General features: G+C 42.5%; 1 protein-coding gene across 1 annotated transcript in view; it reads left to right on the plus strand.

The window, feature by feature from the left end:
• Positions 1-22659, plus strand: part of LOC127918910 (transmembrane protein 266-like) — a 32917-nt gene extending 10258 nt beyond the window's left edge. Inside the window, exons 5-7 of the mRNA XM_052502189.1 lie at positions 4810-4948; positions 12950-13065; positions 22362-22659. Coding sequence (XP_052358149.1) covers positions 4810-4948; positions 12950-13065; positions 22362-22649 — 543 coding nt within the window. The 3' untranslated portion in view covers positions 22650-22659. The remainder of the gene's footprint in view (positions 1-4809; positions 4949-12949; positions 13066-22361) is intronic.
• The last annotated feature ends 3901 nt before the right edge of the window (positions 22660-26560 follow it).

Raw genomic sequence — 26560 nt, forward strand, 5'->3', positions numbered from 1 at the left:
GGTATATCTCCTAATGACCATGTGTAATATCTCCTAATGACCATGTGTAATATCTCCTAATGACAGTGTGTAATATCTCCTAATGACAGTGTGTAATATCTCCTAATGACAGTGTGTAATATCTCCTAATGACAGTGTGTAATATCTCCTAATGACAGTGTGTAATATCTCCTAATGACCATGTGTAATATCTCCTAATGACAGCGTGGTATATCTCCTAATGACAGCGTGGTATATCTCCTAATGACAGCGTGGTATATCTCCTAATGACCATGTGTAATATCTCCTAATGACAGCGTGGTATATCTCCTAATGACCATGTGTAATATCTCCTAATGACAGTGTGTAATATCTCCTAATGACAGTGTGTAATATCTCCTAATGACCGTGTGTAATATCTCCTAATGACAGCGTGTAATGTCTCCTAATAACAGTGTGTAATATCTCCTAATGACAGCGTGTAATATCTCCTAATGACAGCATGGTATATCTCCTAATGACAGCAGTGTGTAATATCTCCTAATGACAGTGTGTAATATCTCCTAATGACAGTGTGTAATATCTCCTAATGACAGCGTGTAATATCTCCTAATGACAGCATGGTATATCTCCTAATGACCGTGTGTAATATCTCCTAATGACAGCGTGTAATGTCTCCTAATAACAGTGTGTAATATCTCCCAATGACAGCGTGTAATGTCTCCTAATAACAGTGTGTAATATCTCCTAATGACAGTGTGTATTATATCCTAATGACAATGTGTAATATCTCCTAATGACAGCGTGGTATATCTCCTAATGACCATGTGTAATATCTCCTAATGACAGTGTGTAATATCTCCTAATGACAGTGTGTAATATCTCCTAATGACAATGTGTAATATCTCCTAATGACAGCGTGGTATATCTCCTAATGACCATGTGTAATATCTCCTAATGACAGTGTGTAATATTTCCTAATGACAGTGTGTAATATCTCCTAATGACAGTGTGTAATATCTCCTAATGACAGTGTGTAATATCTCCTAATGACAGCGTGTAATATCTCCTAATGACAGCATGGTATATCTCCTAATGACCGTGTGTAATATCTCCTAATGACAGCGTGTAATGTCTCCTAATAACAGTGTGTATTATCTCCTAATGACAGCGTGGTATATCTCCTAATGACCATGTGTAATATCTCCTAATGACAGTGTGTAATATCTCCTAATGACAGTGTGTAATATCTCCTAATGACAGTGTGTAATATCTCCTAATGACAGTGTGTAATATATCCTAATGACAGTGTGTATTATCTCCTAATAACTGTGTGTAATATCTCCTAATGACAGTGTGTAATATCTCCTCATGACAGTGTGTAATATCTCCTAATGACAGTGTGTAATATCTCCAAATAACAGTGTGTAATATATCCTAATGACAGCGTGTAATATCTCCTAATAACGGTGTGTAATATATCCTAATGACAGTGTGCAATATCTCCTAATGACAGCGTGTAATATCTCCTAATAACAGTGTGTAATATATCCTAATGACAGTGTGCAATATCTCCTAATGACAGCGTGGTATATCTCCTAATGACCGTGTGTAATATCTCCTAATGACAGCGTGTAATATCTCCTAATGACAGTGTGTAATATCTCCTAATGACAGTGTGTAATATCTCCTAATAACAGTGTGTAATATCTCCTAATGACAGTGTGTAATATCTCCTAATAACAGTGTGTAATATCTCCTAATGACAGCGTGTAATATCTCCTAATGACAGCATGGTATATCTCCTAATGACCGTGTGTAATATCTCCTAATGACAGCGTGTAATGTCTCCTAATAACAGTGTGTATTATCTCCTAATGACAGCGTGGTATATCTCCTAATGACCATGTGTAATATCTCCTAATGACCATGTGTAATATCTCCTAATGACAGTGTGTAATATCTCCTAATGACAGTGTGTAATATCTCCTAATGACAGTGTGTAATATCTCCTAATGACAGTGTGTAATATCTCCTAATGACAGTGTGTAATATCTCCTAATGACCATGTGTAATATCTCCTAATGACAGCGTGGTATATCTCCTAATGACAGCGTGGTATATCTCCTAATGACAGCGTGGTATATCTCCTAATGACCATGTGTAATATCTCCTAATGACAGCGTGGTATATCTCCTAATGACCATGTGTAATATCTCCTAATGACAGTGTGTAATATCTCCTAATGACAGTGTGTAATATCTCCTAATGACAGTGTGTAATATCTCCTAATGACCATGTGTAATATCTCCGAATGACCATGTGTAATATCTCCTAATGACAATGTGTAATATCTCCTAATGACAGCGTGTAATATCTCCTAATGACAGCGTGTAATATCTCCTAATGACAGTGTGTAATATCTCCTAATGACAGTGTGTAATATCTCCTAATGAACATGTGTAATATATCCTAATGACAGTGTGTAATATCTCCTAATGACAGTGTGTAATATCTCCTAATGACCATGTGTAATATCTCCTAATGACAGTGTGTAATATCTCCTAATGACAGTGTGTAATATCTCCTAATGACAGTGTGTAATATCTCCTAATGACAGCGTGTAATATCTCCTAATGACCATGTGTAATATCTCCTAATGACAGCGTGGTATATCTCCTAATGACAGCGTGGTATATCTCCTAATGACCATGTGTAATATCTCCTAATGACAGCGTGGTATATCTCCTAATGACCATGTGTAATATCTCCTAATGACAGTGTGTAATATCTCCTAATGACAGTGTGTAATATCTCCTAATGACAGTGTGTAATATCTCCTAATGACCATGTGTAATATCTCCTAATGACCATGTGTAATATCTCCTAATGACATGTAATATCTCCTAATGTGTAATATCTCCTAATGACAGCGTGTAATATCTCCTAATGACAGCGTGTAATATCTCCTAATGACAGTGTGTAATATCTCCTAATGACAGTGTGTAATATCTCCTAATGAACATGTGTAATATATCCTAATGACAGTGTGTAATATCTCCTAATGACAGTGTGTAATATCTCCTAATGACCATGTGTAATATCTCCTAATGACAGTGTGTAATATCTCCTAATGACAGTGTGTAATATCTCCTAATGACCATGTGTAATATCTCCTAATGACAGTGTGTAATATCTCCTAATGACAGCGTGGTATATCTCCTAATGACCGTGTGTAATATCTCCTAATGACAGCGTGTAATGTCTCCTAATAACAGTGTGTAATATCTCCTAATGACAGCGTGTAATATCTCCTAATGACAGCATGGTATATCTCCTAATGACCGTGTGTAATATCTCCTAATGACAGCGTGTAATGTCTCCTAATAACAGTGTGTATTATCTCCTAATGACAGTGTGTAATATCTCCTAATGACAGCGTGGTATATCTCCTAATGACCATGTGTAATATCTCCTAATGACAGTGTGTAATATCTCCTAATGACAGTGTGTAATATCTCCTAATGACAATGTGTAATATCTCCTAATGACAGCGTGGTATATCTCCTAATGACCATGTGTAATATCTCCTAATGACAATGTGTAATATCTCCTAATGACCATGTGTAATATCTCCTAATGACAGTGTGTAATATCTCCTAATGACAGTGTGTAATATTTCCTAATGACAGTGTGTAATATATCCTAATGACAGTGTGTATTATCTCCTAATAACTGTGTGTAATATCTCCTAATGACAGTGTGTAATATCTCCTCATGACAGTGTGTAATATCTCCTAATGACAGTGTGTAATATCTCCTAATAACAGTGTGTAATATATCCTAATGACAGCGTGTAATATCTCCTAATAACAGCGTGTAATATATCCTAATGACAGTGTGCAATATCTCCTAATGACAGCGTGTAATATCTCCTAATGACAGCGTGTAATATCTCCTAATGACAGTGTGTAATATCTCCTAATGACAGCGTGTAATGTCTCCTAATAACAGTGTGTAATATCTCCTAATGACAGCGTGTAATATCTCCTAATGACAGCGTGGTATATCTCCTAATGACCATGTGTAATATCTCCTAATGACAGTGTGTAATATCTCCTAATGACAGTGTGTAATATCTCCTAATAACTGTGTGTAATATCTCCTAATGACCATGTGTAATATCTCCTAATGACAGTGTGTAATATCTCCTAATGACAGTGTGTAATATATCCTAATGACAGTGTGTATTATCTCCTAATAACTGTGTGTAATATCTCCTAATGACAGTGTGTAATATCTCCTCATGACAGTGTGTAATATCTCCTAATGACAATGTGTAATATCTCCTAATGACCGTGTGTAATATCTCCTAATAACAGTGTGTAATATCTCCTAATGACAGTGTGTAATATCTCCTAATGACAGTGTGTAATATCTCCTAATGACAGCATGGTATATCTCCTAATGACAGTGTGCAATATCTCCTAATGACAATGTGTATTATCTCCTAATGACAGTGTGTAATATCTCCTAATGACAGTGTGTAATATCTCCTAATGACAGTGTGTAATATCTCCTAATGACAGTGTGTAATGTCTCCTAATGACAGTGTGTAATATCTCCTAATGACAGTGTGTAATATCTCCTAATGACAGTGTGTAATATCTCCTAATGACAGCGTGTAATGTCTCCTAATGACAGTGTGTAATATCTCCTAAGTCTGTGACAGTGTGGCATGTGATGTATGTTTGTGTGTACCCATGCCTGCATGTGTGGGCATGTCTTTATGTGCTTGCGTGTGTGTGTCTGTGTGTCTGCTCCCTGCAGGTGTTTGACGGGGCAGTCATCGTGTTGTCCCTGGCCCCTATGGTAGCCTCCACGGTAGCCAACGGCCCCAGCAGTCCCTGGGACGCCATCAGTCTCATCATCACCCTGCGCATCTGGAGAGTCAAGAGAATCATCGACGGTGAGACTGAGGGTGGAGCAGACCAGACGCTCCCTTGTGTCCCTGCTTCCCCTGTCTGTCTGTCCGTCCGTCCGTCCGTCCGTCCGTCCGTCCGTCCGTCCGTCCGTCCGAGCCCTGCTGGTGGATGTCTTACTAGAGTCATCCTGACCTAGGTGAAGTCATCGTCCCTCTCAGTCAACAGCTTTCCTTAGTGTTCTTGGTATTACTCTTAGATGGATGGTTAGCTAGTTTGGTATGATTGGTTCTAGTGAGATATTATTGAAGAATTCAACAACCTTACATTGTACCAACAGAGGACTTTGAACTTGAACTATCAGTACTTAATTATTACACCTGACTGATCTTCTACGACTGGGATACGTGGTTGTCTCACCTAGCTATCTTCAGATGAATGCACTTTGTAAGTTGCTCTGGATAAAAGTGTCTGCTAAATGACAAAAATGTATTATATTTTAGCGCTAAATTCAAAGCGCTAAATTATTTTAGCGCTAAATTAAAAAATATCATCCTTCACCGAAGGATGATAAAGTCTATTGCTTATTCAATACATGATTGGCAGCACGACCCCATTCTCCCCATGATTATACACATGATTTACTATTCACAACAATATAATTATTGATCGTCCCTCGGAGTAAATTGCCACCCGTTCTCCTACATAAACTGGTATTGATCCTAAGCCCTGTTTAAGCAGATTTAGAAAAGCCATGATAATGACTATACTGGCTGTTCTATGTTATGCTAATGTATTGCAGATTGATTTCTAACAGGAGGTCACCCTCAGTCTCAGTGAGAGCTGTGCATGATGAACCTACAGACCTCAGTCTCAGTGAGAGCTGTGCATGATCAACCTACAGACCTCAGTCTCAGTGAGAGCTGTGCATGATCAACCTACAGACCTCAGTCTCAGTGAGAGCTGTGCATGATCAACCTACAGACCTCAGTCTCAGTGAGAGCTGTGCATGATCAACCTACAGACCTCAGTCTCAGTGAGAGCTGTGAATGATCAACCTACAGACCTCAGTCTCAGTGAGAGCTGTGAATGATCAACCTACAGACCTCAGTCTCAGTGAGAGCTGTGAATGATCAACCTACAGACCTCAGTCTCAGTGAGAGCTGTGCATGATCAACCTACTGACCTCAGTCTCAGTGAGAGCTGTGTGTGATCAACCTACAGACCTCAGTCTCAGTGAGAGCTGTGCGTGATCAACCTACAGACCTCAGTCTCAGTGAGAGCTGTGCATGATGAACCTACAGACCTCAGTCTCAGTGAGAGCTGTGCGTGATCAACCTACAGACCTCAGTCTCAGTGAGAGCTGTGCGTGATCAACCTACAGACCTCAGTCTCAGTGAGAGCTGTGAATGATCAACCTACAGACCTCAGTCTCAGTGAGAGCTGTGAATGATCAACCTACAGACCTCAGTCTCAGTGAGAGCTGTGCATGATCAACCTACTGACCTCAGTCTCAGTGAGAGCTGTGTGTGATCAACCTACAGACCTCAGTCTCAGTGAGAGCTGTGCGTGAGAGCTGTGCATGATGAACCTCAACCTACAGACCTCAGTCTCAGTGAGAGCTGTGCGTGATCAACCTACAGACCTCAGTCTCAGTGAGAGCTGTGAATGATCAACCTACAGACCTCAGTCTCAGTGAGAGCTGTGAATGATCAACCTACAGACCTCAGTCTCAGTGAGAGCTGTGCATGATCAACCTACTGACCTCAGTCTCAGTGAGAGCTGTGTGTGATCAACCTACAGACCTCAGTCTCAGTGAGAACTGTGCATGATCAACCTACAGACCTCAGTCTCAGTGAGAGCTGTGCATGATCAACCTACAGACCTCAGTCTCAGTGAGAGCTGTGCGTGATCAACCTACAGACCTGTCTCTCTAGCTATAGACAGTCTACTTACATGACCTCACCATCAGCTCTGCGTGTCTGATCGACCAATCTCCAGACCAGAAACAGTGTACATACAGTACATCACCTATGTCGTCCACATAAGTCTACATAGACCTACATAAGTCTACATAGACCTACATACACTCAGTGTACAAAACATTAAGGACACCTGCTATTTCTGTGACACACACGAACCAGGTGAAATCAGGTGAAAGCTATGATCCCTTATTGATGTCACTTGTTAAATCCCCTTGAAGGGGAGGACAAAGGTTAAACAAATATTTTTAAGCCTTGAGACACTGAGACATGGATTGTGTGTGTGTGTGTGCACCATTCAGAGGGTGAATGGGTGAGACAAAATATTTAGGTGCCTTTGAACAAGGTATGGCGGTAGTTGCCAGGCGCACCAGTTTGTGTCAAGAACTGCAATGGTGCTGGGTTTTTCATGCTCAACAGTTTCCCATGTTTTTCAAGAATGGTCCACCACTCAAGGGACATCCAGCCAACTTGACACAACTGTGGGAAACATGGGCCAGTATCCCTGTGGAATTGCCCTGACGAATTGAGGCTGTTTTGAGGGCAAAAAGGGTGGGGGGACAAATCAATTTTAGGATGGTGTCCTTAATGTTTTCGTACCCTCAGTGTCAGAGCTACATAGAATATGAAATACTGTACATATAGTTTGTACTAGTATTTTTGCCAATACAGGTGAAGTGAACTAATTTGTCAGCTCTGCATGCTAAATACGATATTAGCATTTTGAGAAAGTAAGTTCAAATCCAACACTAGTCATATCAGAAAATGGTGCAGTAATCATGATGTGGTACATCTAAAGCATGTTAAGTTGTTTTTAGACTTCAACAGAAGAAACGCCCAACGGCATTGATTCATTCTGCAGCAATTCAATCACTATAGAGAACAACTTAATCCTTCACATTCCTTCACAGTATCTGTCTCCAGGCGTGTTTGTTTACATGTGTTTGAGTGATTGAGTTGGGTAGTTAGGCAGCCAGCCACGCTCAGCAAGAACATCAAACTCACACCGATACAGTGAGTGCAGGAGAGTGGAGAGCAACATCGATTACACACCAAGAAATATGTAATAAGATAGAATACATTCTTTCCTCTTTCACTGAAAAAGTATGAGAGAGAGAGAGAGAGAGAGAGAGAGAGAGAGAGAGAGAGAGAGAGAGAGAGAGAGAGAGAGAGAGAGAGAGAGAGAGAGAGAGAGAGAGATGCTGTGGAATCAACCATGGTGCGAATTACACTGCTGCTTGGCATGTCCTGCCATGCCAGCAGCAGTCGCACGTGCACACACACACACGCACACACATGTCTTTGACATGCTTATTATAGCCATGCACAAATTGGGCAGCTAATAATCACCCACTTCAACTTCCCCTTGTTAAGTGTGAGTTCTGCTGTGCCTGTCTCCCCCCTTTGCTCTCCCCGGCCACGAGTTCCGCTGTTTCATCCTCTCCCCTCTGCTCTCCCTCCCCATGCATTCTGCTGTGCTCTTCCTGCCTGCCTCCTCTGCTGTCTCCCTCCCTCTTCCTGCATGTTCACATCAACAGCTCTATTAATAGGCTATGGGAGAGCAGAACAGAACAGTGCTGCTGGAGAGAGATGGCTGCAGGCACTGCCTGCTGTCAGTAGTTCACTAGTAGGTCTCCTCTGCTGTAGAGGGCTTGGTTATTCACTCTGCTGCTTCCCAGTCTGTATGGCCTACTAATGTGGCCCTACTCAGGAGAGTCAGCAGTAGCAGGAGAGCAGCTGTGCACTAAGGTCACTGTGTAGAACAGAAGCGGGGATATGACTTAGCTGAATTCAAAACCAGAGCAGATCTATGTCTTGTGTGTTTAAATATCACATGTATTGGAGGTGCTCATGAATACGTATAATATGTTTTGTATGGCTCTGAGGCCAGGCTGTGTGTGCATGTGTTTGGTTTTGAGTGAAGATATGGTCTAATCCTGTCTCTCTCGCTTCACTGTCTCTCTCTCTCTCTCTCTCTCTCTCTCTCTCTCTCTCTCTCTCTCTCTCTCTCTCTCTCTCTCTCTCTCTCAATTCAATTTCAATTCAATTCAAGGGCTTTATTGGCATGGGAAACATGTGTTAACATTGCCAAAGCAAGTGAGGTAGACAACATACAAAGTGAATATATAAAGTGAAAAACAACAAAAATTAACAGTAAACATTACACACACAACAGTTTCAAAACAGTAAAGACATTACGAATGTCATATTATAAATATATATATATACACAATGTACAAATAGTTAAAGGACACAAGATAAAATAAATAAGCATAAATATGGGTTGTATTTACAATGGTGTTTGTTCTTCACTGGTTGCCCTTTTCTCGTGGCAACAGGTCACAAATCTTGCTGCTGTGATGGAACACTGTGGTATTTCACCCAGTAGATATGGGAGTTTATCAAAATTGGGTTTGTTTTCGAATTCTTTGTTGATCTGTGTAATCTGGGGAAATATGTCTCTCTAATATGATCATACATTGGGCAGGAGGTTAGGAAGTGCAGCTCAGTTTCCACCTCATTCTTCTCATCTCATAGCCTCTCTCTCTCTCTCTCTCTGTCTCCCTCTCTCTCTCTCTCTCTCTCTGTCTCTCTGTCTGCTCTGTCTGTCTCTCTCTCTCTCTGTCTCTTTCTCTTTCTCTCTCTCTCTCTCTCTCTCTCTCTCTCTCTCTCTCTCTCTCTCTCTCTCTCTCTCTTCCTCTCTCTCTGTCTCTTTTCTCTTCTCTCTCTTTCTTCTCTCTCTCTCTCTCCCCTCTCTCTCTATGTTGCTTCCCACTATCTTTCTCCATCTCTTCTCTATCTGTCTCTTTCTCTATCTCTCTCTTCATCTCCTCTCTCCCTTCCCTTCTCTCTTCTCTCCTCTATCTGTCTATTCTCTCTCTATCTGTCTCTTCTCTCTGTCTTTTCATCTGTCTCTTCTCTGTATTTCTATCTCTGTCTGTCTCTCTCTCTCTTTATCTATCTCTCTATGTCTCCTCCTCTCTCTATCTGTCTTCTCTCTATCTGTCTCCTCTCAATTCAATTCAATTCTAGGGGCTTTATTGGCATGGGAAACATGTTAACATTGCCAAAGCAAGTGAGGTAGATAATATACAAAAGTGAAATAAACAATAAAAATTAACAGTAAACATTACACATACAGAAGTTTCAAAACAATAAAGACATTACAAATGTCATATTATATATACACTGCTCAAAAAATAAAGGAACACTTAAACAACACAATGTAACTCAAGTCAAACTTGAAACAAACTGTCCTAGACATTCAACAATTAAACAACACAAGTAACTCAACACTTTGTGAAATCAAACTGTCCACTTAGGAAGCAACACTGATTGACAATACATTTCACATGCTGTTGTGCAAATGGGACAACAGGCGGAAATTATAGGCAATTAGCAAGACACCTCCAATAAAGGAGTGGTTCTGCAGGTGGTGACCACAGACCACTTCTCAGTTCCTATGCTTACTGGCTGATGTTTTGGTCACTTTTGAAACTGGCGGTATTTCTTCTCTAGTGGTAGCATGAGATGGAGTCTACAACCCTCACTAGTGGCTCAGGTAGTGCAGCTCATCCAGGATGGCACATTAATGCGAGCTGTGGCAAGAAGGTTTGCTGTGTCTGTCAGCGTAGTGTCCAGAGCATGGAGGCCAACAACCCAGCATCAGGACTGTCCTTCTCCGCCTTTGTCAGGAGGAGCACTCAGATCTGCAAAATGACCTCCAGCAGGCCACAAATTTCGTTCTGCTCAAACGGTCAGAAACAGACTCATGAGGGTCTTGAGGGCCCGACGTCCACAGGTGGGGGTTGTCTGCCCAATACCTGCAGGACATTTGGCATTTGCCAGAGAACACCAAGATTTCTTCTCTATCTGCGCCTCTGTGCTCTCAGATGAAAGCTAGGTTTGAGCAGATGTGACAGACGTGACAGAGTCTGGAGACGCCGTGGAGAACATTCTGTTGCCTGCTATCCTCCAGCATGACCTCTTGGCTGGGTCAGTCATAGTTTCTTTTTTCACATCTGTCTCTTCTCTCATTTACCGAGATCTGATCCTCAGACCCCTGTGAGACCTATCTGTCTATTGGCCCTAATTCTTCTCTATCAAGACTCTATTTCTTCTCTATCTGTCTCTTCTCTCTCTATTTCTTCTCTATCAAGTTCTCTTCTCTCACTATTTCTTCTCTATCTGACATCTCTTCCTCAATTCATGTCTCACTCCATCCTTCCAACGCAACGTTGCACCACAGACTGTCCAGGAGTTGGCGGATGCTATTTCCAGGTCTGGAGGAGATCCCTCAGGAGAACATCTCTTCTCATGCCCAGGCTATCTAGGTCATACAGGCACGTGGAGGTCACACACACTCTGAGCCTCATTTTCTTGTTTTAAGGACATTACATCAAAGTTGGATCAGCCTCTATGTAGTTTTCACTTCTAATTTGGAGTGTCTCTCCAGAGCTCCATGGGTTGAAAAATTTGATTTCTCACTGATTTTTGTCTGATTTTGTTGTCAGCACATTCAACCATGTAAAGAAAAAAGTATTTCTAAGAATATTTAGGATGTGGATGTGTTATTTTAGGGTTCCCTTTATTTTTTGAGCTATATACAGTGTTGTGTACAAATGGTTAAAGTACACAAGGGAAAATAAATAAGCATAAATCTGGGTTGTATTTCACTATTTGTTCTTCACTGTCTCTTTTCTCGTGGCAACAGGTCACAAATCTTATTGCTGTGATGGAACACTGTCTATTTCACTCAGTAGATTTCTTCTCAGGGTATGTTCTCTTCCTCTTTATCTGTCTCTTCTCTCTCTAGAAATTTCTTCTCTATCTGTTGGACAGGAGGTTAGGAAGTGCAGCTCATTTCTTCTCTATCTGTCTCTTCTCTCTGAGAATTTCTTCTCTATCTGTCTCTTCTTGAACTATTTCTTTCCCCCTGATCTCTTTTGTCTATTTCCCTTGTCTGTCTGTCTCTTTCTCACTATTTAAAGAAGGCCACTATCTCTATATGTCTCTTTCCTCTCTCTATCTGTCTCTTCTCTCTCTATTTCTTCTCTATCTGTCTCTTCTCTCTCTATTTCTTCTCTATCTGTCTCTTCTCTCACTATTTCTTCTCTATCTGTCTCTTCTCTCACTATTTCTTCTCTATCTGTCTCTTCTCTCTATTTCTTCTCTATCTCTCTTCTCTCACTATTTCTTCTCTATCTGTCTCTTCTCTCTCTATTTCTTCTCTATCTGTCTCTTCTCTCTCTATTTCTTCTCTATCTGTCTCTTCTCTCACTATTTCTTCTCTATCTGTCTCTTCTCTCACTATTTCTTCTCTATCTGTCTCTTCTCTCACTATTTATTCTCTATCTGTCTCTTCTCTCTCTATTTCTTCTCTATCTGTCTCTTCTCTCACTATTTCTTCTCTATATGTCTCTTCCCTCTCTCTATCTGTCTCTTCTCTCTCCATTTCTTCTCTATCTGTCTCTTCTCTCACTATTTCTTCTCTATCTGTCTCTATTTCTTCTCTATCTGTCTCTTCTCTCTCTATTTCTTTTCTATCTGTCTCTTCTCTCACTATTTCTTCTCTATCTGTCTCTTCCCTCTCTATCTGTCTATTCTCTCTCTAATTCTTCTCTATCTGTCTCTATTTCTTCTCTATCTGTCTCTTCTCTCTCTATTTCTTCTCTATCTGTCTCTTCTCTCACTATTTCTTCTCTATCTGTCTCTTCCCTCTCTATCTGTCTCTTCTCTCACTATTTCTTCTCTATCTGTCTCTTCTCTCACTATCTATTCTCTATCTGTCTCTTCTCTCTCTATTTCTTCTCTATATGTCTCTTCCCTCTCTCTATCTGTCTCTTCTCTCTCTATTTCTTCTCTATCTGTCTCTTCTCTCACTATTTCTTCTCTATCTGTCTCTTCTCTCACTATTTCTTCTATATCTGTCTCTTCCCTCTATCTGTCTCTTCTCTCACTTTCTCTTTTTTCTATGTCTCTTCCCTCTCTCTATCTGTCTCTTCTCTCACTTTCTCTTTTCTCTCTGTCTCTTCCCTCTCTCTAACTATCTATTCCCTCTCCCAGCCTATGTGTTGCAGGTGAAGGTGGAGATGGAGCTGGAGATCTTGCAGTGTGAGAAGATCAAGGCTGTCAGGGAGGAGCAGCTGGAACGACTCACACAGATCTGCCAGGAGCAGGCAGTAAGTCCCCGCACCATCACCTCAGAGATAGCGTTGAGACTATGGTTAGGGTTTTGGTTGAAGCTAGGTTATGGTAGAGGCTAGGGCTAAGGTTGAACCAGGACTTTTTTTAAATTAATAATAATTACATTTATTTCACCTTAATTTAACCAGGTAGGCCAGTTAAGAACAAGTTCTCATTTACAACTGCGACCTGGCCAAGATAAAGCAAAGCAGTGCGACAAAAACAACAACAACAACAACAACACAGAGTTAAACATGGGATAAACAAACGTACATTCAATAACACAATAGAAACATCTGTAAACAGTGTGTGCAAATGAAGTAAGGAGGTAAGGCAATAAATAGGCTATAGTTGCGAAGTAATGACAATTTAGCAATTAACACTGGATATACAGTTGATGTCGGAAGTTTACATATGCCTTAGCCAAATACATTTAACTGAGTTTTTCACAATCCCTGACATTTAATTCTAGTAAAAATTCCCTGTCTTAGGTCAGTTAGGATCACCACTTTATTTTAAGAATGTGAAATGTCAGAATAATAGTAGAGGGATTTATTAATTGTTTTATTTCTTTCATCACCATCGCAGTGGGTCAGAAGTTTACATACAGTCAATTAGTATTTGGTAGAATTGCCTTTAAATTGTTTAACTTGGGTCAAATGTTTTGGGTAGCCTTCCACAAGTTTCCCACAATAAATTGAGTGAATTTTGGCCTATTCCTCCTGGTAGAGCTGGTGTAACTGAGTCAGGTTTGTAGGCATCCTTGCTCGCACACGCCTTTTCAGTTCTGCCCACAAATGTTCTATAGGATTGAGGTCAGGGCTTTGTGATGGCCTCTCCAATACCTTGACTTTGTTGTCCTTAAGCCATTTTGCCACAACTTTGGAAGTATGCTTGGGGTCATTGTCCATTTGGAAGACCCATTAGCGACCAAGCTTTAACTTCCTGACTGATGTCTTGAGATGTTGCTTTAATATATCCACATCATTTTCCTCCCTCATGACGCCATCTATTTTGTGAAGTGCACCAGTCCCTCCTGCAGCAAAGCACCCCCACAACATGATGCTGCCACCCCCGTGCTTCACGGTTGGGATGGTGTTCTTCGGCTTACATGTGCTTCCATGTGCAGTTGCAAACCGTAGTCTGGCATTTTTATGGCAGTTTTGGAGCAGTGGCTTCTTCCTTGCTGAGAGGCCTTTCAGGTTATATCGATATAGTACTCATTTGACTGTGGATATAGATATTTTTGTACCTGTTTCCTCCAGCATCTTCACAAGGTCCTTTGCTGTTGTTCTGGGATTGATTTGCACTTTTCACACCAAAGTATGTTCATCTCTAGGAGACAGAATGCGTCTCCTTCTTGAGCGGTATGACGGCTGCATGGTCCCATGGTGTTTATACTTGCGTACTATTGTTTGTAAAGATGAACTTAGTACCTTCAGGCATTTGGAAATTGCTCCCAAGGATGAACCAGACTTGTGGAAGTGTACACATTTTTTCTGAGGTCTTGGCTGATTTCTTTAGATTTTCCCATGATGTCAAACAAGTGAGCTGAGATAATGTGGAGCTTTACCTAGAAAAGACTTATAGATGACCTGGAGCCAGTGGGTTTGGCGACGAATATGTAGCGATGACCAGCCAACGAGAGCATACAGGTTGCAGTGGTGGGTAGAATATGGGGCTTTGGTGACAAAATGGATGGCACTGTGATAGACTGCATCCAATTTCTGAGTAGAGTGTTGGGGGATATTTTGTAAATGATATCGCCAAAGTCAAGGATCTGTAGGATAGTCAGTTTTACGAGGGTATGTTTGGCAGCATGAGAGAAGGAGGCTTTTTTTGTGAAATAGGAAGCCAATTCTAGATTTAACTTTGGATTGGAGATGCTTAATGTGAGTCTGGAAGGAGCGTTTACAGTCTAGCCAGACACCTGGGTATTTATAGTTGTCCACATATCAGAACTGTCGAAAGTTGTGATTCTATTCGGGCGAGTGGGTGCGGGCAGCGATCGGTTGAAGAGCATGCATATTTGACTAATATTTAAGAGCATTTGGAGGCCACAGGAGGAGTGTTGTATGGTGTTGAAGCTCATTTGGAGGTTAGTTAACACAGTGTCCGAAGAAAGGCCAGACGTATACAGTATGGTGTCGTCTGCGTAGAGGTGGATCAAAGAATCACCCGCAGCAAGAGCGACATCATTGATATATACAGAGAAAAGAGTCAGCCCGAGAATTGAACCTTGTGGCACCCCCATATTGATTATATTGCGATTGAGGGCATCTAATTTAGATTGTAGGAAGGCCGGTGTGTTATGCATATCCCAATTTAGGTCACCTAGCAGTGCAAACTCTGACTATAGCTGGGGGGAAATCAATTCACATATGGTGTCCAGGGCACAGCTGGGGGCTGAAGGGGGTCTATAACAAGCGGCAACAGTGAAATACTATTTCTGGAGAGATGGATATTTAAATGTAGAAGCTTGAACGGTTTGGGCATAGACCTGGATAGTATGACAGAACTCTGCAGGCTATCTCTAATTTCACAAATTTTGATGGCCTTCCTACGCCAGGATTCAGACACGGCTCGGACATCAGGGTTGGCAGAGTGTGCTAAAGCAGTGAATAAAACAAACTTAGGGAGGAGGAGCAGATTTCTGGGCGTTGTAGGATAGATTTGGGGCATAGTGTACAGACAAGGGTATTGTAGGGTGCGAGTACAGTGGGGGTAAACCTAGGCATTGAGTGACGATGAGAGAGGTTGCATCTCTGGAGGCTCTAGTTAAGTTAGGTGCGGTCTCCGCATGTGTGCTCCGCAGTAAAATAAAACAATGAGAGCTGCCCTAAACAACAGTATACAAGGCATATTGACATTAGAGCGAGGCATAAAGCAATCACAGGTGTTGATTGGGAGAGCTAAGACAACAACAGGTGAGACAACAACGGGTAAACAGCTAAGACAACAACAGGTGAGACAACAACGGGTAAACAGCTAAGACAACAACAGGTGAGACAACAACGGGTAAACAGCTAAGACAACAACAGGTGAGACAACAACGGGTAAACAGCTAAGACAACAACAGGTGAGACAACAACGGGTAAACAGCTAAGACAACAACAGGTGAGACAACAACGGGTAAACAGCTAAGACAACAACAACGGGTAAACAGCTAAGACAACAACAGGTGAGACAACAACGGGTAAACAGCTAAGACAACAACAGGTGAGACAACAACGGGTAAACAGCTAAGACAACAACAGGTGAGACAACAACGGGTAAACAGCTAAGACAACAACAGGTGAGACAACAACAGGTGAGACAACAACGGGTAAACAGCTAAGACAACAACAGGTGAGACAACAACGGGTAAACAGCTAAGACAACAACAGGTGAGACAACAACAGGTGAGACAACAACGGGTAAACAGCTAAGACAACAACAGGTGAGACAACAACGGGTAAACAGCTAAGACAACAACAGGTGAGACAACAACAGGTGAGACAACAACGGGTAAACAGCTAAGACAACAACAGGTGAGACAACAACAGGTGAGACAACAACAGGTGAGACAACAACAGGTGAGACAACAACGGGTAAACAGCTAAGACAACAACAGGTGAGACAACAACAGGTGAGACAACAACAGGTGAGACAACAACAGGTAAACAGCTAAGACAACAACAGGTGAGACAACAACAGGTGAGACAACAACAGGTGAGACAACAACAGGTGAGACAACAACAGGTGAGACAACAACAGGTGAGACAACAACAGGTGAGACAACAACAGGTAAACAGCTAAGACAACAACAGGTGAGACAACAACGGGTAAACAGCTAAGACAACAACAGGTGAGACAACAACAGGTGAGACAACAACAGGTGAGACAACAACAGGTGAGACAACAACAGGTGAGACAACAACAGGTGAGACAACAACAGGTGAGACAACAACGGGTAAACAGCTAAGACAACAACAGGTGAGACAACAACAGGTAAGACAACAACAGGTGAGACAACAACAGGTAAACAGCTAAGACAACAACAGGTGAGACAACAACAGGTAAACAGCTAAGACAACAACAGGTGAGACAACAACAGGTAAACAGCTAAGACAACAACAGGTGAGACAACAACAGGTGAGACAACAACAGGTGAGACAACAACAGGTGAGACAACAACGGGTAAACAGCTAAGACAACAACAGGTGAGACAACAACAGGTAAACAGCTAAGACAACAACAGGTGAGACAACAACAGGTAAACAGCTAAGACAACAACAGGTGAGACAACAACAGGTGAGACAACAACGGGTAAACAGCTAAGACAACAACAGGTGAGACAACAACAGGTGAGACAACAACAGGTAAACAGCTAAGACAACAACAGGTGAGACAACAACAGGTAAACAGCTAAGACAACAACAGGTGAGACAACAACAGGTGAGACAACAACAGGTAAACAGCTAAGACAACAACAGGTGAGACAACAACAGGTGAGACAACAACGGGTAAACAGCTAAGACAACAACAGGTGAGACAACAACAGGTGAGACAACAACAGGTAAACAGCTAAGACAACAACAGGTGAGACAACAACAGGTGAGACAACAACAGGTGAGACAACAACAGGTGAGACAACAACAGGTAAACAGCTAAGACAACAACAGGTGAGACAACAACAGGTGAGACAACAACAGGTAAACAGCTAAGACAACAACAGGTGAGACAACAACAGGTGAGACAACAACAGGTGAGACAACAACAGGTAAACAGCTAAGACAACAACAGGTGAGACAACAACAGGTGAGACAACAACGGGTAAACAGCTAAGACAACAACAGGTGAGACAACAACAGGTGAGACAACAACAGGTAAACAACAACAACAGGTGAGACAACAACAGGTGAGACAACAACGGGTGAGACAACAGCTAAGACAACAACAGGTGAGACAACAACAGGTGAGACAACAACAGGTAAACAGCTAAGACAACAACAGGTGAGACAACAACAGGTGAGACAACAACAGGTGAGACAACAACGGGTAAACAGCTAAGACAACAACAGGTGAGACAACAACAGGTGAGACAACAACAGGTGAGACAACAACAGGTGAGACAACAACAGGTGAGACAACAACGGGTAAACAGCTAAGACAACAACAGGTGAGACAACAACAGGTGAGACAACAACGGGTAAACAGCTAAGACAACAACAGGTGAGACAACAACAGGTGAGACAACAACAGGTAAACAGCTAAGACAACAACAGCTAAGACAACAACAGGTGAGACAACAACAGGTGAGACAACAACAGCTAAGACAACAACAGGTGAGACAACAACGGGTAAACAGCTAAGACAACAACAGGTGAGACAACAACGGGTAAACAGCTAAGACAACAACAGGTGAGACAACAACAGGTGAGACAACAACGGGTAAACAGCTAAGACAACAACAGGTGAGACAACAACGGGTAAACAGCTAAGACAACAACAGGTGAGACAACAACGGGTAAACAGCTAAGACAACAACAGGTGAGACAACAACGGGTAAACAGCTAAGACAACAACAGGTGAGACAACAACAGGTGAGACAACAACGGGTAAACAGCTAAGACAACAACAGGTGAGACAACAATGGGTAAACAGCTAATACAACAACAGGTGAGACAACAACGGGTAAACAGCTAAGACAACAACAGGTGAGACAACAACGGGTAAACAGCTAAGACAACAACAGGTGAGACAACAACGGGTAAACAGCTAAGACAACAACAGGTGAGACAACAACGGGTAAACAGCTAAGACAACAACAGGTGAGACAACAACAGGTGAGACAACAACAGGTGAGACAACAACAGGTGAGACAACAACGGGTAAACAGCTAAGACAACAACAGGTGAGACAACAACAGGTAAACAGCTAAGACAACAACAGGTGAGACAACAACAGGTAAACAGCTAAGACAACAACAGGTGAGACAACAACAGGTAAACAGCTAAGACAACAACAGGTGAGACAACAACGGGTAAACAGCTAAGACAACAACAGGTGAGACAACAACGGGTAAACAGCTAAGACAACAACGGGTAAACAGCTAAGACAACAACAGGTGAGACAACAACGGGTAAACAGCTAAGACAACAACAGGTGAGACAACAACGGGTAAACAGCTAAGACAACAACAGGTGAGACAACAATGGGTAAACAGCTAATACAACAACAGGTGAGACAACAACGGGTAAACAGCTAAGAAAACAACAGGTGAGACAACAACGGGTAAACAGCTAAGACAACAACAGGTGAGACAACAACAGGTGAGACAACAACGGGTAAACAGCTAAGACAACAACAGGTGAGACAACAACAGGTGAGACAACAACAGGTGAGACAACAACAGGTGAGACAACAACGGGTAAACAGCTAAGACAACAACAGCTAAGACAACAACAGGTGAGACAACAACAGGTGAGACAACAACAGGTGAGACAACAACAGGTGAGACAACAACAGGTGAGACAACAACGGGTAAACAGCTAAGACAACAACAGGTGAGACAACAACGGGTAAACAGCTAAGACAACAACAGGTGAGACAACAACAGGTGAGACAACAACAGGTGAGACAACAACAGGTGAGACAACAACAGGTGAGACAACAACAGGTGAGACAACAACGGGTAAACAGCTAAGACAACAACAGCTAAGACAACAACAGGTGAGACAACAACAGGTGAGACAACAACAGCTAAGACAACAACAGGTGAGACAACAACGGGTAAACAGCTAAGACAACAACAGGTGAGACAACAACGGGTAAACAGCTAAGACAACAACGGGTAAACAGCTAAGACAACAACAGGTGAGACAACAACGGGTAAACAGCTAAGACAACAACAGGTGAGACAACAACGGGTAAACAGCTAAGACAACAACAGGTGAGACAACAACGGGTAAACAGCTAAGACAACAACAGGTGAGACAACAACAGGTGAGACAACAACGGGTAAACAGCTAAGATAACAACAGGTGAGACAACAACAGGTGAGACAACAACGGGTAAACAGCTAAGACAACAACAGCTAAGACAACAACAGGTGAGACAACAACGGGTAAACAGCTAAGACAACAACAGGTGAGACAACAATGGGTAAACAGCTAAGACAACAACAGGTGAGACAACAACAGGTGAGACAACAACGGGTAAACAGCTAAGACAACAACAGGTGAGACAACAACGGGTAAACAGCTAAGACAACAACAGGTGAGACAACAACAGGTGAGACAACAACGGGTAAACAGCTAAGACAACAACAACGGGTAAATGGCAATAAATGGGCAGAGAGGGTCAGTTAGCTACACACAGGGCCTGAGTTCGAGGCTGGGGTCGACAGATAAACAAAATGAAGTACCGTGTTAACAGTCCAGCAGGCATCAGCTGTGTAGCCAAGTGATCATAGGGTCCAATGAGGAGCAATAGATATTTAGACATGAAGGTAGGATTAGGGTTAGGGTTAGGGTTAGGGTTAGGGTTGAGGCTAGGGTAAGGGTTGTGGTTGAGGCTAGGGTTAGGGTTGAAGCAGGATTTATTTTTATTTTTTTTCACCTTTATTTAACCATTACCATAGCATCATGTCCACACCCTGCTTCAACCCTAACCCTAGCCTCAACCACAACCCTAACCCTAGCCTCAACCCTAACCCTAACCCTATAACCATTACCATAGCATCATGTCCACATCCTGCTTCAACCCTAACCCTAGCCTCAACCACAACCCTAACACTAGCTTCATGTCCATATCCTGCTTCAACCCTAACCCTAGCATCAACCACAACCCTAACCCTAGCCTCAACCCTAACCCATTACCATAGCATCATGTCCACATGCCGGCTCAACCGTTAACCACAGCCCTAACCCTAACCAGGTAGGCTAGTTGAGAACAAGGATATGGACATGAAGCTAGGGTTAGGGTTGTGGTTGAGGCTAGGGTTAGGGTTAGGGTTGAAGCAGGATGTGGACATGAGGCTAGGGTTAGGGTTAGGGTTGAGGGTTAGGGTTGTGGTTGAGGCTAGGGTTAGGGTTGAAGCAGGATGTGGACATGAAGCTAGGGTTAGGGTTGTGGTTGAGGCTAGGGTTAGGGTTAGGGTTAGGGTTGAAGCAGGATGTGGACATGACGCTTGGGTTAGGGTTAGGGTTAAAGTTGAAGCAGGATGTGGACATGATGCTTGGGTTAGGGTTGTGTTTGAGGCAGTTTCAGATTTCGAGAGGCTGCTATTTCAATTGCTACCACAGGGGGGCAGTAACACTTCACAGAAGAGATCAATGTGTAGCCAACACATTTTCAACAGACATCAGAGAGATGTTTCTTCAAATTGTTTTACAACATTCATTGATTTGCAAATCCGTAATAAACAGGCACAAGAAAAGTTGATATTGTGATATTATGAACCCACAATACTCATAAGCACGCAACATAATACAGTAAAATATATTTGGAAAGATGTTTCCCATATAGATGTAAACAACACATATTTTCCATGTTGTTATTTTTATCACTGTCACTGGTCACCTATGAACGTTTAAACATCCTTGAAGAACGATCTGGCCTTAATGGCCATGTAACTCTTATAATCTCAACTCAGCACAGCCAGAAGAGGACTGCCCCCCCCCCCTCAGAGCCTGGTTCCTCTCTAGGTTTCTTCCTAGGTGCCTGCCTTTCTAGGGAGTTTCCCTCACCACTGTGCTTCTACATCTGCATTGCTTGCTGTTAGGTTTTAAGCTGGGTTTCTGTATGAGCACTTCAGCTGATTTAAAAAGGGCTTTATAAATACATTTGATTGATTGATTAATGACTGCACTGCTCTAGTCAGTTGAACTAAAGGACTACATTTCTTTCAAAGACTCAAGGTCCCAAGATCAATACAGGGAGAAGCCATAACTGGTACATCAATGGAAACATGTTGTTGTACAACACAGTCCAGTAATGATGGGCTCCTCAGTGTAATGCTAGAAACAAACAGTTCATGTGTAATCTGACTGTCTGTTTGTCAATATGAGCCATCAGGCCAGAGGAAACCCCAGTGAAAGCACAGCTAGTAATAGAACCACTTAGCCTGCAGAATGCCTGGGATCATGCTGAAAGGGCCTGTCTGGGAGTAAAAGGTTAGGTTAGTCAACACTGACATATTGTTACATCAATACACCAAGATTTCAGCTAGAAGAATACATGTGTGTATGCCTTTTCCAGACCAACTCTCTCTCTCTGTCACTCTCTCTCTGTCTCCCCCCTCCCTCAGTTTGAGATCAGACAGCTCCGGGCCCACCTGGCCCAGCAGGACTTGGACCTGGCTGCAGAGCAGGAGGCTGCTATGCAGATCCACCATGTGTGGAGCAAACAGAGGAGCAGCTACCAGGTGGTGGAGAGCCAGGGCCCTGGGGAGTCTGACGATGAGGGACATGGAGTCCTCAGGGAGACCTCAGCAGGTACACTCGCCTATACTGTACCTATAAGCTACACTATATATACAAAATTATATGGACACCCCTTTTGGTCATGTAGTGTATGTCACATCCAGGGAAACTAGGGCCCAGAGTTTTTCTTTCCCTAACTATGTAATACTCCATACCATAATCCTCAGACCATTAGATAAAACAGATACTAGCTCTTTCATATACAGTGCCTTGCGAAAGTATTCGGCCCCCTTGAACTTTGCGACCTTTTGCCACATTTCAGGCTTCAAACATAAAGATATAAAACTGTATTTTTTTGTGAAGAATCAACAACAAGTGGGGCACAATCATGAAGTGGAACGACATTTATTGGATATTTCAAACTTTTTTAACAAATCAAAAACTGAAAAATTGGGCGTGCAAAATTCAGCCCCCTTAAGTTAAAACTTTAGCGCCACCTTTTGCTGCGATTACAGCTGTAAGTCGCTTGGGGTATGTCTCTATCAGTTTTGCACATCGAGAGACTGAATTTTTTTCCCATTCCTCCTTGCAAAACAGCTCGAGCTCAGTGAGGTTGGATGGAGAGCATTTGTGAACAGCAGTTTTCAGTTCTTTCCACAGATTCTCTATTGGATTCAGGTCTGGACTTTAACTTGGCCATTCTAACACCTGGATATGTTTATTTTTTAACCATTCCATTGTAGATTTTGCTTTATGTTTAGGATCATTGTCTTGTTGGAAGACAAATCTCTTTCCCAGTCTCAGGTCTTTTGCAGACTCCATCAGGTTTTCTTCCAGAATGGTCCTGTATTTGGCTCCATCCATCTTCCCATCAATTTTAACCATCTTCCCTGTCCCTGCTGAAGAAAAGCAGGCCCAAACCATGATGCTGCCACCACCATGTTTGACAGTGGGGATGGTGTGTTCAGGGTGTTGCTTTTACGCCAAACATAACGTTTTGCATTGTTGCCAAAAAGTTCAATTTTGGTTTCATCTGACCAGAGCACCTTCTTCCACATGTTTGGTGTGTCTCCCAGGTGGCTTGTAGCAAACTTTAAACAACACTTTTTATGGATATCTTTAAGAAATGGCTTTCTTCTTGCCACTCTTCCATAAAGGCCAGATTTGTGCAATATACGACTGATTGTTGTCCTATGGACAGAGTCTCCCACCTCAGCTGTAGATCTCTGCAGTTCATCCAGAGTGATCATGGGCCTCTTGGCTGCATCTCTGATCAGTCTTCTCCTTGTATGAGCTGAAAGTTTAGAAGGACGGCCAGTTCTTGGTAGATTTGCAGTGGTCTGATACTCCTTCCATTTCAATATTATTGCTTGCACAGTGCTCCTTGGGATGTTTAAAGCTTGGGAAATCTTTTTGTATCCAAACCGGCTTTAAACTTCTTCACAACAGTATCTTGGACCTGCCTGGTGTGTTCCTTATTCTTCATGATGCTCTCTGCGCTTTTAACGGACCTCTGAGACTATCACAGTGCAGGTGCATTTATACGGAGACTTGATTACACACAGGTGGATTGTATTTATCATCATTAGTCATTTAGGTCAACATTGGATCATTCAGAGATCCTCACTGAACTTCTGGAGAGAGTTTGCTGCACTGAAAGTAAAGGGGCTGAATAATTTTGCACGCCCAATTTTTCCGTTTTTGATTTGTTAAAATAGTTTGAAATATCCAATAAATGTTGTTCCACTTCATGACTGTGTCCCACTTGTTGTTGATTCTTCACAAAAATATACAGTTTTATATCTTTATGTTTGAAGCCTGAAATGTGGCAAAAGGTCGCAAAGTTCAAGGGGGCCGAACACTTTCGCAAGGCACTGTACTTCATAGGTATTGCTATATTCTGGAACATGTAAGAATATTGAGTCTGATGAATACTGCTGTTCCAAGATGCAGACAAACCTTTAAATCCTAATTATGAATTACTTCACCACAGACCAAAAAGAATGAACTTGACTCATTTTATTATTTTATTTTTACCCCTTTTTCTCCCCAATTTTGTGGTATCCAATTGGCTGTTACCATCTTGTCTCATCGCTGCAACTCCTGTACGGACTTGGGAGAGGCGAAGGTCGAGAGCCATGCGTCCTCCTATACACGACCCAACCAAGCCGCACTGCTTCTTGACACATTGCCCGCTTAACCTGGAAGCAAGCTGCACCAATGTGTCAGAGGAAACACCGTATACCTGCCTCACTAGTGCGCGATGGGACAAGCACATCCCTGCCAGCCAAACCCTCCCCTAACCCGGACGACACTGAGCCAATTGTGCGCCGCACCATGGGACTCCCGGTTGCGGCCGGCTGCGACAGAGCCTGGACTCGAACCAGGAGCTAGCACTGCCTTAGACCACTACACCACTCGGGAGGCCTGTGACTCATTTTAATAAAGTTCTACATTCGTCTGTATGGTTGAAAAGGCATCCTGACAGAACCATCAGAGAGGTTTGTACATAAAGTATGTACATAATTATGTGGGACAAAAAGTCCCATCCAATGTAACATCAGGTGAATGGGGTGTCAGAGCAGTGTCAAACTGATCTAGCAGCAGTAGCCCTGAGCTAGTCTCCAGGCCCTAGCCTCTTAAAACACTGACAGTAACTCACAACACCCCTCACACACACACACACACAACACACACACAACACCTCTGACCGCAGGCAGTGCAGTATCAATAAGAGGGCATAAAAGATTTTAGAATGTGATGAAACCTGGGGACAACAAGTATGTTCTAGGAGAACGTCACACACACACACACACACACACACACACACACACACACACACACACACACACACACACACACACACACACACACACACACACACACACACACACACACACACACACACACACACACACACCCCCCCTCAGCCAGGCTGTTTCAGGTACAGAGTGCTCTGTGCATTGGGCCTTGTTCTGAGGTCTGAGGAGAGAGAGGGCCACTGTGAACATCTGCTCCTCTTCACCTGGTAACCACAATAGGGCACCAGGAGACGCCACACCACCACCCCCAGGGGATTGTGGGAAATCTGGCTCTTAGGAACAAGCGTGTTTTTTTTCCAGAACATGGAAGGAGTATTGGGACAGGAGGAGCACTTAGGCTTCAGGCAGTCCTGCAAGGACAGACCGTGGACTGGGTTAGGACTCCTCACGTCTCTCTCTCCCCCCTCTCTCTCTCCGCCCTCTGGCCCGAGGGATGCCATCAAAGTGTCATTCATTCTAATTGAGGCACTCTACTGCAAAGTCTATTTCCTTGTTGAAAACTAAGCTTGTTTCAAAAGGAGGTAGAAAAGGTTAGAAACATTTTGTCTACTGGTCACGAGGGATTTGTGGTTTTGTCACTTCTCAAGAGAGCAGCTGTTGATTTTGAGGAACATACCAAATTGACCACACAGAGTTGTGGGTGAAAAGCACAGTAATTGCTTTCAGACCAACTTCTTGGAAGTTCACATAACTTCTCTATGTGTTGTACTGCTGGGGAAAGAGGACAAAGTACCAAAATGCAATATGAATACCTCACTTAAAGGAGGTATACTACTATACAACGAGGATGAGGAAGTGATTTTCTGTTTGGGGTAAGTTTATCAAAAACGTGGAAAAAGGTGTTTGGACCCTTCTATAACATGGTTGTAAAAAAGAAAACGTCTCCTTTAAGGTAGCAGAGCTGTGTGAATACGGCTCTGCTACAGTACCTACAGATCATCACAAAGTATTGCACATGCATATTGATTTAAACCAAACTAAATGATGTCAGCTCCACTTCATAGATGGATGGTAGCCTTACTGTTAGAGAGAGAGAGAGAGAGAGAGAGAGACAGAGAGAGACTATGGCTATACTAAAACTCTTTAACATCATCCTTAGCTCTGGCATCTTCCCCAATATTTGGAACCAAGGACTGATCACCCCAATCCACAAAAATGGAGACAAATTTGACCCCAATAACTACCGTGGAATATGCGTCAACAGTAACCTTGGGAAAATCCTCTGCATTATCATTAACAGCAGACTCGTACACTTCCTCAAT

Source organism: Oncorhynchus keta, unplaced genomic scaffold (genome assembly GCF_023373465.1).
Source record: "Oncorhynchus keta strain PuntledgeMale-10-30-2019 unplaced genomic scaffold, Oket_V2 Un_contig_15254_pilon_pilon, whole genome shotgun sequence".
NCBI classification, from domain to species: domain Eukaryota; kingdom Metazoa; phylum Chordata; class Actinopteri; order Salmoniformes; family Salmonidae; genus Oncorhynchus; species Oncorhynchus keta.